The sequence below is a fragment of the Jaculus jaculus genome, chromosome 6, assembly GCF_020740685.1.
Source record: "Jaculus jaculus isolate mJacJac1 chromosome 6, mJacJac1.mat.Y.cur, whole genome shotgun sequence".
Taxonomy (NCBI): domain Eukaryota; kingdom Metazoa; phylum Chordata; class Mammalia; order Rodentia; family Dipodidae; genus Jaculus; species Jaculus jaculus.
The window spans coordinates 67,683,165-67,695,466 of NC_059107.1; the positions used below are offsets into that span (position 1 = coordinate 67,683,165).

Below are 12,302 nucleotides of genomic sequence, written 5' to 3' on the forward strand. Positions count from 1 at the left end.
GAGAGCGACAGACACAGAGAGAAAGACAGATAGAGGAAGAGAGAGAGAATGGGCGTGCCAGGGCTTCCAGCCTCTGCAAACGAACTCCAGACGCGTGTGCCCCCTTGTGCATCTGGCTAACGTGGGACCTGGGGAACCGAGCCTCGAACCGGGGTCCTTAGGCTTCACAGGCAAGCGCTTAACCGCTAAGCCATCTCTCCAGCCCTGAAAATACTTTTTAAAAACTAACAATAGGCACATCCCTGCAGGGGCCAGAGCAAGATGGGTGTGCTCCTCTGTTACTCTGCAACCTCATTTCCATGAGGAAAGAATCTCTCACTGAACCTAGAGTTCACTGGTTTACAGCTAGAATGAAACTAGATCTTGTTCTCTCCCTCCCCCCAGCACTGGGGCTACAAGTGTGCATGGCTGGGTCCACGTTTTTACCTCAGTGTTGGGGTCTGAGCCCAGGTCCTCAGGCTTGCGCAGCAAGCTGGCTCACCCACTGAGGCGTAGCCTTTATGCTTTTCTTGCCTGCTGACCCCATGTGTTCATGGAATGTGGTGGGCCAGCTCAGCCAGCTCCAGCTATTAATTATTACCTCCACGTCAACTCATATCACAGGTCTCTCTGCTCAAGTTTGTGATGAAGGGTTGATCTAAGACTGATTTTCAGACTGCAATGGCTGTGGAAAGGAAAAGGAGAAGGAATGGCAATGAAGAGGACACCCACCTTCCCCCCCTGACCAAGAGGAGTAGTCGAAGCCCTGTCTTTCAGGACTCCTGGGACACCGAGTCTTCCAGCAGTGATGGTGGGGGGAGCAGCAGCAGCAGCAGCAGCAGCAGCAGCAGCAGCAACATCAGCAGCCCGGACATGGCCAGCGGGCCAGAGCGCAGCTTGAGCAACATCATCCCCGGATCCAGCCCCAGTACTCCTCAGCCGGTGCCCGAGCAGTCTGTGCTGTGCCAAGGCCCGTACTTCTGCATCAATCAGACCCTGAAGGAGGCCAACTTTCACAGCCTCCAGCACCGAGGACGGCCCCCAACATGATGCCGGCAGCTTCTTGCCTTCTGTGAAGGGACAGCACTGTGCAGATCCTGAATCTCAACTTACGATTGGTTTTTAAACATTGCACACAAAAATGCCTGTTGGCTTCCAGTCTATATTTGAAAGAACAGGCTGACAGGCAGTTGTTTACTTGTGGTTTTGCTGCACTATTGCAATTTCAAAGGGGCTTTGGAGCAATTTTTTATAGATGCTTAGGAGGGAGGGCATCAGATCCATGTCAAGGTAGCGTATGTCTGTGGAGGTCTCATCTGTGTGTTGCATCCATAGTGTGTCTGGTGCAGACTGATTTCCCAATCTGTTAATTAGAAATTCTACTTTCTGTAAAAGGGCCTTTTAAAAATGCGGAATCTTCAATCTTTTTTAACTCAATAAACTAGTAAAAAGTAAAAACAAACAAACAAAAAAACTAACAATAAAATAGAATTGTTAACATGCTATATAAATGTGGTTTCTCTATCTCTTTCAATATCTCATTTTGTACTATTCTTTTTGTAATAATATAAGTTGATAGTGAAAGGAAGTGCTTTATGGTTTCCCCTTTCCATATCCAACTTTCCCATGTTTCTTTGTGCTTTGGGGCCACTGTTAAGTAAAATTTAAGTTACTTGAATATAAACACTGTGGTTTCATTATATTTGATATGATAACAACAAAAAATGGCTACTACACACATAAAGTAGCTTATACAGGGTGGATGCACCAGACAAAGAGATGATCCTAGGCAGGATGGAGGGGAATGGTACAAGAGTTCATCATGCTTTTCAGAATAGAATTCAGTTTAAAACATCAAGTGTTGAAGTTTCAACTTAATAATGAAGGACACACAAGACCATGATTCTGCTTCAAAACATACATCACATACACACATATATGAAAATGAAACCACATATAGCAACTAAGTGCTGTGCTGTGCTGCGCTACCACACACACATGATGTTATTAAAATCTGAAGGCTGAACCAGGCATGGTGGCGCATGCCTTTAATCCCAGTATTTGGGAGGCAGAGGTAGGTGCATTGCCATGAGTTCGAGGCCACCATGAGATTACATACTGAATTCTAGGACAGCCTGGGCTAGAGTAAGACCCTACCTTGAGAAACCAAAAATAAAAAAATAAAAAAAATCTGAAGGCTGACACACTGGCCTAAAACTGCATAGATTAATTGAAATTTATTTTGTGATAACTGTAGAGATATCCAGTATATCAACTATACAAATGCTGTCATTACTGCTGTAATTTCAAGTATCATAGCCATGATATGGCATTAGTAGGTTAGGGAAACAACCAAATACTCTTTTGCACAGACAAAAATCATCACGGAAGTCATTTGAAGTGACAATAATTTTTAAGAGGAAAGACTGCCATCTTAAATGATGAGACTCAATCAAAGAAATTAGCTGTAAATTCAGTTTAAAAATATCAACCCTGAAAATTACTCTTAAAGTTTTCCAAAAAAATTCAAGTAGTTGCCTATACAAATGTATCTGTAGTATAATCGTCACCATCAAGATTTACTGAGTACATTCTGCATACTATTTTCCAGCCATCAATTATAATGACAAATATCTTTATTTTAGAGATAAAAAAACTGAATCTCAAATGGTCACTCAGCTAATGAGTGAAAGAATTGAAACTTAAACCTAGATTTGTCTGCTTCTATTCACTACCTTTGATCATCTAAGCCACATAGAAACAGATTAGATGACTAAATAGAGGAAGTGATTAGGTAAATGTTAGATATATTCAATGAAATACTATGGAATGATTAAAATTATAAAGGTAATTATGTTAATAAGATCACTGTGGACTTCTTTGGCTGAAAGATACTCATAAACTATCTCATTTCTTCTTTTCCAACAATAAGCTGAGGTAGACATTTCTAGGATCCCTATTTCAGAGATAAATTTAATTGAATAAGATGGCTCCACTTGGGCAAATGGCTGAGTAAGCAAGTCAGTTTGACCTCAATCCCCATTTTCATCATCACTACACTATATAAAATCATGCAATTACTGCCTGACATAAAGCAGACAGATGTGCAATAATAATTAGAAGCCTTCCTTCTGATTCTGTAGTGAAGAAAATAAGCCCATGAAGAGAAATTCTGGTCTGCTTCAGAACAAATAATTTCCTATTTGGTTCACACTAGTATTTATTTAAACCAGAGTAATAGTAGATATTCACTTTTTATTTTCCTAAAATGTTTCTAATATAAAAAAGCTCAATGAATCTTTTTTGTCTTTACAAATGAAGGGTGACATATGACTTGTGTTTTCATTCTTAGTAGTAATGAAATAGTTAAGCCTTGAGAATACACCTGGGGGATATCTTCAACCACTAAAGTGGCTGGGAGGTCACAGACAGTTACTCTCGTTAGATCCGCATTCACTAGAACATCTGTAGCCACACAAACACACACACACTCTTTCTCTCATCAGCATTGTGTCACTGTCAAAACAGGCAGTCAGTAAACTTCTCCAGGTGCTGATTCTAATACCTGGTTTAACAGCAAAGATTCAGACAGACTCGGCAATCTGCTGGCCTTAAGGTAGGTCAAATACTTCATTTCTACCAAAGCTAAAAGATGGGAACCTATATTTGCAAACTCCAATGAACAATGATGTCACATCTAAGTGGCATGTTAGTTACATAGCTAGCAGGTCGAGGTAGGGAAGGGTGATGTCAAAAATAGAAGTGTGGGCTTCCGGTTTTCAAGCTGCTACAATGATTAATTGTTATGTTTTAAAGCACTATTATGAAGCTTAGAACACAAATGTTCCTCTAGCATTGGTATAGGGAGCCTTAATCCTGGTTTCATTGCCAGAAAAAAAAAAATCAAAGTATGCCCCAAACCTAATTAGCCATGTAAAATAGTGTTACCTCCCAAACCAAGTGGCTACAGCTATATGAGGTTACTTGCAATTTGGGAGCAGCCAGGACACATTGGCAATGCTGACCAGTTTGATTCAATGCTTCAGAGCACTCTGTCTGTCTTCAGATAGAAAAACAACTCTGTTCAGATACAGGAAACAGCAAACCCAGACCTTACACTATTAGTCTGCTATTGATACTCAACTCTGCCCTGGTTGCAACACAAACACATGAAAGTGTCCTGCTGAGAAATGTTAGCATGTAGTTGGAAACACTGTGTAAACTTATTTGGTCCTTTATTTCTGCCTTTAAAAAAAGCATATTTTAATGTGTTACTTGGAACTGTTCCTCAGTCAAAAAGCAGTGTCCTATGTATGTGTATATAGAGCACATTTAAGTATTGAAATAGATTTAGTTAAAGAATGGCACAAGAGTTTAAAGTTATTTTGTTTAACCTTTTTAAATTTAATTGTCTTGTGGCAACATAGGCCATATTGAAGCATAGAAAGTAAGCACATCTTATCCTTTAAGTATATAATAGCTATAAATGTAGGCAGGACTTGTTACTAGCCTTCATAACAATACAAATCCAAACCAATTAATTTAACCTGGAAATTTTAGCAAAAGGACAAGTAAGACTGTGTAAAGTCTTAGTATCTGTGTTTGAAAATATCTTTGATTAGTTTAGATGCCTGTATGGGTATCAATTTCCCAGGGAACTTTGGAAACAGAATCACAGAGCTTGAAATTATTTTTCTTAGATGAGGACCATTGTTTGAGCATGAGGTTGTACCCTAAAGCAGGGAATGCCTTAAGAATTCATTTTGTCATAAGCACTGGACTGAGATGTCAGAAATGAGACAGTTACATTACATAAAATAGAGCAGAATCTGGTCATTATTGAGTTAAAGTAGCTAAGTTCTAATATAACCCCTGACAAATCTATTCTGAAAGAGAAAACACTATTTGACAACCAACGTTTTTAGCTTAATCTTGATAGTAACTGATTTTATGCATAATGGAAATTTTTATTAGCATAAAATAATTTGTCTTACCCAGACTTAAAATTGATAAAACTTAGACAAGCTATCCCAACATATTTTACCTAACAAAAAGATGAAAGTTATCATTACTGGAATTAAATCACTTATTTTACATAACAAAAAGATGAAAGTTATCATTACTGGAATTAAATCACTTAAACCTTAGTGATTAAACCTAGTGATAACCCTTTAATAGAATTAGCACAAGTAAAATAGAAGCCATCTTCAAAGTCACAATATCTTTAGGTATGAGTATCTCCTCTTTGGAAATTAAATACTTATACATAAACTTTATCTCAAGACTCAGTTTCTCTAATGACCCTTAAAACACAACAAATTAGCATCGGTGAGCTGTTAATGAGTGAGGCCTTAGTCATAAGATTTAGTTTTGTTGTTGTTGTTGTTAAAACTTTGACATCATGTAAACATATTTTAGACTTTATCCAATTAAATGTTTTAATGGAGGGGCCCTTTCCTGAGCAGCCTTTATTACCATTATAATGTCCTGGTGACTTTTATCCCTTTTTTTGATCTCTCTCTCTCTCTCTCTCTCTCTTTCTTGGCTTTCTGATTATATTAAAACAGAAGTTGATGCCTGGAGCAACTGTTTTAAGTTTGTATCTGGTTTGGTTACCAATTTTTGTAATTTTTTTTTTTTTTTACAAATACTAGGTATTGACTGAGTTAAGAATTTATCTTTAAGAAGAATTTTCTCCTCCATGGTATCTGGAGTTATATTAGTATGTTTTTAAACTATCTCTAAGTCTCTGGAGAAAAGTAAGGGCAATTTTTTTCTGTATTATTTAAATGAGTCCAGTTTTTAAGGAGACAGGGTAGTAGAGACTTTTGGGATATCCTGGAGACCAATTGTCCCATCTAAAATGAAATGGAGGAAAGTGCAAAGTAGAATCTGTAGTCAGGTTATGCCCCACCCTGACTTGAATCTTCTTGTTGGAGAGGGGCATCCCTCTAGTTGGATTAGGGAGAAGAAATTTTTCTTGAGGTAAGGTCTTGCTTTAGCCTGAGTTGACCTGGAATCTAGGGTGGCCTCAAACTCATGGCCATCCTCCTATTTTAGCTTCCCTGAGTGCTGGAATCAAAGGCGTGTACTGACATGTTTGGCTGAAATTTTCTTCTGTTGTCTCCCCAATTAAAAAGGGACACACAGCGCAGTCTATGTGTATCTTGGAGCAAGGAAGGTCTAAGGTAGGTACATGCTTACCCACAAGGCCAACTTCCAAACTTGGGTTCCTTTAGACTTTTCCCCCAGTCCCCGACATGTACCTTATATAAGGTTAGCCATTGGTCATGTTAAGTGCAAGTGTGGAGATTTTTGTCCTTATTTCCATCTTGATGGCTTAGATGTCATACTGGACCTTTTCTGTTCTGTGGGAGCCTGGGATATGGTTCCCCCCGCTGGTGAGTGAATGCTTGGGACTAAAGGTTAGTTATTGTTTTAAAGGAAATGCCTGGTTTGACTACCTTACATATAGGGATCCTACCCTTTTGTTGATATAAGAGAGGTAGATAAGATCATTTACTTGATGTCTATTTATCATATGTTTTTATATTGATATATACTTTAGGTAAGCTTGATGTTTGTTTTATGTAAGGAACTTGTAACCTGATCAAATATCTTGACTCAGCTTACCCATTTGACCTTTTTGTCTAGTGAGAAATTTTATCCAGCAGATGTGACTTCAGTTGTTCAAAAGAGAACTGTAAAAAGAACCAAAGTTATATGTTGTTTGTCATTTTCTTTTCTTTTTTTTTTTATTTTTTTGGTCAGAGACAATTGGCCATTTTGTCTCTGGACAGGGTCTGGGGGATACATGACTTAAACTTATATGGGATATGAGATAAAGGGGGTATCATCCCTTTCTCCTGAGTCCAGCTTGTCATGACTTTAAATAGCATATAATAGTAAGCAAGAATGAAAGGAAATAATAGAACAGAGAGCTAAGCATCTTGATATTTTTTTGTCTTACTCTGAGGTTGGTTGTTTTTACCTGGGAAATTTATTTTACCCATTTGTAATATACAATGTGATAGGTTCTTATCTATGTCTAACCTGGTTAGACCTCCAAAGAATGTGAATTATGCCTGAGTTTATGACTTTGTGACCCAGCTAGCATAGAACATTACATGTGTTTAATGAAAGTTGAATTTATATTAAGGCTGTCCCTACATAAAACTTTTAGAAAATCCTTAAGAGTTCGTAAACTATTGAAAAAAATCTTTAACTTTTATGTTAGGTCTGAAAATTAGCTTTTTAAATTTCTTATAAAAGGAAATTAATTTTAGGCAAAATCTGGTCTTTTAGATCTTTGATATCCTTTCTACATACACAGTCCTTCATCTACTTACTTTAACATTTTGATCTAAGTTCCACTCAAAGAAAAGTCATTTTTAACAAGTATTTTACATAATTATCCATCTTTCTTTTAAGATTATTAAGAGAAACGACACCAAATTATTAATACTATTACCCACTGACAAAGAAGCCAGTAATCTAGCTTTAAAGAGTTAACCACTTTATTGTTGGAAATCTGTAGAGAAACAGCCTTAGCAGAAAAACTTACAACTTCCTTAGTATTTATGTCACTGCAAATCTTTACCTGACAACCAGATTTGTTTTATAATACCAATATATGCATATATATACCTACAACTTTTATATAACCCATTGATTTGAGATATCTCCTATTAATAAACTTCATGAAATACACTTTGAAGCTATAAGTCTATGAATACAGGCAAAACATGACAACCATTTTAGGGATAATCTTTATCAATATCTCTAACACAGTTGGAAAGGTTTTAATAAAAACTAACAAAGGCAATTTATTTTTGTATTTTTGTCTTGAGGCAGGCTGGCCTGGAAATCAGGGCTTGGCTGGGCATCTTCAGTCTCCCCCTCATTTAGGAAGCCAGAGCCCCACAGTCTCTGGCTGGGGGCTTCCTCTGCTCCAGAGGTGAGGTTTCAAATCTCCAAATGAATTGGGCAGAGGCAGAGGGTGGGGAGGGGGTTCTGGATGGGCAAAGCCCAGAGTAGGAGTTCTACCCTTCCAAACCCCTCCTCTTCCCATGCAGCCATGTGTCTTGTGGCACAGTGGCTTGTAATGGAAAAAGGAAGAAAACCTAGAAGACATTCCGGTCAGGGGTCTTTGGTTCTGAAGCCTCCATGTGGCCATGAGACTTTTCCTTCTCAGTTTAGTAGAACCATCTCCTGCTCTGGGGGAGTTCAGCCTTGGGGTCAGAGAAACTTAACCCAGTGCATCTCCCTACAAAAGTTGTCACCTTTACAAAAACAAAGCCCTGCCTGGCATTATACCAGTTTGGCCTCAGGTGATAGCACATTTCAATAGGGCTCCAATCCCACCAGGGTGGAACAGGCCAGGCAGAGAAACCACGGCAGGTAGCTGAGCCTGTCTTCCAATGCCATTCATTCCCCTCAGCTTAACCAGAGAGCTTAGTCTCCAGCTAGAAAACAACGCAAGCCAGTTTTCCCAAAAGTGGAGTGAAGCAGTAGAAATACCCCAAGTCATGCTCACAGCCAGAAAAATGTGTTTCCTGCCTTCTTTCATAATATAATACCTATGCTTTTTCTTTTCAAGGTTGTCTTTTTGTGGGAATTGCCAACTGTAGCAGGGTGCTAAGGGTCCTGGAAAGTCCTTACACCCCAAACCCTAGGTTTGCTTCTAACTTTTGATCCAAGAATTGAATAAAAAGAAGAAGACTGAGAAGGATAATTATTAAAGTAATATGTTTATTGAGGGAAGTACAGAGCCAAGGAAAGGCATCCACGTGGCTAGAGATTCCACATGGAAGGCCTGGACAAAAGCATGTAAAGAAAGAGAAAAGGAAATTCAAGGAGCTCCAGACATGTGGGGTGCTGGAGGGGATAAAGAAGCCATGTGAAGAGTAAGGGCGAGGGGGCTATCCCAGACGATTCAGGCCAGGCCCAGCAGAGGGAAAAACTCACCCACAGCTGGAAGTTCCCAAGTGATCACAGAGAGCCTGACCTCCCCATATAAAGGTATTTATAACCTTTTAGTAGAAGTGGGCTGTCTTCTGGCTCAGGTGAACCAGAGGCACAGCTGGTTGGTTAGGGGTAGATGCTATCTCACGCTGAACTTGACCAATACCAATGTTTAAGTCCTATGAAAGACCTCCTTCCCAGGAGGGGTCCTGACTATGGAAAAATAGGTCTGGTGCACTAGGCAAGAGATAAGAAGTCAGATCATCTTTGATTTCTAGCAAGTAAAAACTTTCCTATGCTTTTCACCTTCAGGAGTCCAGGGTGGCTAATTCTAACCCCCTCTCACTATGGGCAGGTTTTCTTAGTTGATCAGATATCCTCTCTCATATATTCGTGGACAGCAAGTGAATGGATATTTACCTAGGTCATTTCATAAGTGAAACAAGTTGCTCCATATGCAAAGCACCATGGTCTGAAGAGGGAGCCTTGATTTTAAATCTTTGGCAACAACTCTTCCCAGGCACCATTCCCTCACTTAGCTTAAACACCTGCAGATGATCACTAAAGATCACATCTTGAGGACTCTCCCAATAAAAGTGTATGTCATAAGTACAAGAAAATTTTCTGCAATTAGTGACATGTAATCTACAGAAGTACTGCAAAGCAAAAGATGAAAAAGAAATTAGTGACCACATATTTTAAATGGTGTAAGAAACCATTTACAAGGAGAATAGAAATATGGTATCAACTAACATTTGTTGGCTAATTACCATGTGTTTATGATTTATATGTGTTATCTCACTTCTGAAGGCAATCTAATGAATAAATACTAATGTTATCCCCCATTTCACAGGCACTCACCTAAGTTACTTACAAAGCAACTATATGTGTTAGTGTCATAACTGGAATCACAGTCCAACTTTATATCCTGGATACTGAATGAAAGATTAGAGAAAGAATGACAAATATCCCGTTATTTTACTCCACACACCAACACAACCCGCTGCATATATATTTAACCATTTTTTACTAGGTTAAAAGTTCATCTATCTATATCCATTGACAGATTCCAAAATCCTACAGCTCTTTCTAACTATCTCCAATATCATATTAGCTATTATTACAGCAGATAACTATGTACTAGTGACCTCATTTTTGATAAGTTCAAGGATAATCTTAACTATGGATACAGGCAACCCCTAATCTAAGTTATTGACATGTATTAAATGGCCAACCATAATTGACAACAACTTGTGAGGTGGGTATAATTATCTGATTTTATAGATGAGGAAACTGAGGCAGAGAGGGATAAATAACTTGCCCAAACTCTACAGTCCCTGATGGCCTGAATTATATCTGGCTAAACAGCATTAAGAGGGCACTGCTTTATTTCACTTTAAAGCATATTAACAACTTACTCTAAAAAGTAAATGAATCTTGTTTCCTTCACATTTAGAGCTTAAACATAGTGTGTTTTACATATGCAAGTGGATTTCAAGCCTCTTTAAGGTAGGTAATAAAATAAAACTGATAGGGCTAGAGAGATAGCTAAATGGGTAAGGCAACTGCCTGCAAAGCCTAAGGTTCGATTCCCCAGTAAGCCAGATGCAGAAGATGGCGCATGCATCTGTTGTTTGCAGTGTCTAGAAACCCTGGTGTGCCTATTCTCTCTCTCTCTCTCTCTCTCTCTCTCTCTAATAAAAAAATTAATTAAAATTTATTTTAAAAAACTGATAAAACTTCTTTTATCTGGTAAATACTTTGTTCTCAGTACAAATACCAAATCCTGAAAAATTCTGGCACCTCTTAGTTTTGCCCCGAAAAACAATTAAATCGATATACACGCGGCTGGACAGAAGTCTGAAATAATAGGCACTAAGACTATTTTCCTAGGTGGTGTGGGGTGGAGATGCATTTGGAAACTTCTATCTGACTCCCCAAAAGATTCCTACAAACAGGCAGGAAAGCAGCTGAGAAGGAAATAAAGAAGAAAAGAACTCTAAGATGGTCCTTGTCAAAGAAATCCCAATTACTATATTTTCCTTACTAAATGCAGGAGTTTTTCATCATCAGGCAAGTCCTCCCTTGAATGAATACGTGGTAGGTATTCAGAGAGCCGAGTCTTGGTTCTGGAGGATAGTTACAACTTATCTCACCGCTAAGTGGAGCTCCGGAGCAGACAGACGTCTAGGCAGGAGTCGCTAAAAGACCTCCCATTGGTGGTGTCCCTTCAGACTACATTTTCTAGGTAAACTACATTCAGGCCAGAAGGGAAAGATGAGCCTGATGGTCACCTGTTTAAAGGTCCCCCAAGAAGTTCCTGTAATTTTGAGCACGGGTTAAGCCTGACACCCCTCGTGGTGCTGCCGCCTTCTGGTGCCTGGATGCTGGCTGTCAGTTAATCCCCCTCTCCCACCCCTCGTGCCCCCCCCCGCCCCGCCCCGGGGTTCGCTAGTTACCTCATGCCATGGCGCCCATCTAAGCCCTCCCCACTTAGGGCATCTTCATTCAGTCAGATTTCATGCAAGTTTTCTCTCCCTAAGCAGCAAAGACAAAATTATTCTGGGAAAGGTAGTTCGTTCTGCCCATGTGTGATGAGTCTTTGAGAAAAATGAGACTACAATTCCTAGAAATCGAAGGAACTCTAGGGGGTAGCACTAAAATACATCCCAGCTGCTCGGATTCTATTAAACAGGAAGGTTCTGTGGCTCTTTGCTTCCCTAACTCCCTGAATTTTGTTCCTTTGATCCTTTTTTTTTTTTTTTTTTTTTTTTTTGGTTTTTGGAGGTTGGGTCTCACTCTAGCCCAGGCTGGCCTGGAATTCACTATGGAGTCTCAGGGGGTGGCCTCGAACTCACAGCGATCCTCCTACTTCTGCCTCCCAGTGCTGGGATTAAAGGCGTGTGCCACCACACCTGGCCTTTGATCCTTTTTAACTGGTGAAAATACTCTTATTTTAAGCCTTGTTGCATAGGATGCATTCCAAAGATAGTGATTTAGGGGCTGGAGGAATGGTTTAGCGGTTAATGTGTTTGCCTGCAAAGCCAAAGGACCCAGGTTCTATTTCCCAGACCCACATATAACAGATGTACAGGGTGGCACATGTGTCTGGAGTTCGTTTGCAGTGGCTGAAGGCCCTGGCGCATCCATTTTCTCTCTGTCTCTCTCTCTCTCTTTCTCTCTGTCAAATAAAGAAATAAAAATTTAAAAAATTAAAACAAATAAACATAATGATTTAGGTCAAGAGACATTCTAAGACTGTATTTCCAGGAATAGTTTCTATAGTAGGTCTGAAGAGGTACTCTAAGTCATTTTGTTTTGGAATTCTTTCAGATAAAAGAGTTACCTGCAATCAAAAG

General features: G+C 39.3%; 1 protein-coding gene across 1 annotated transcript; it reads left to right on the forward strand.

Annotated features, from left to right (window-relative positions):
- The first annotated feature begins 540 nt into the window (after positions 1–540).
- Positions 541–1,431, forward strand: LOC101596334 (protein FAM104A-like). Its single transcript, XM_045153261.1, has one exon. It carries the CDS (start codon positions 661–663, stop codon positions 1,027–1,029), a length of 369 nt encoding a protein of 122 aa, XP_045009196.1. The 5' UTR covers positions 541–660; the 3' UTR covers positions 1,030–1,431.
- Positions 1,432–12,302: the final 10,871 nt, after the last annotated feature.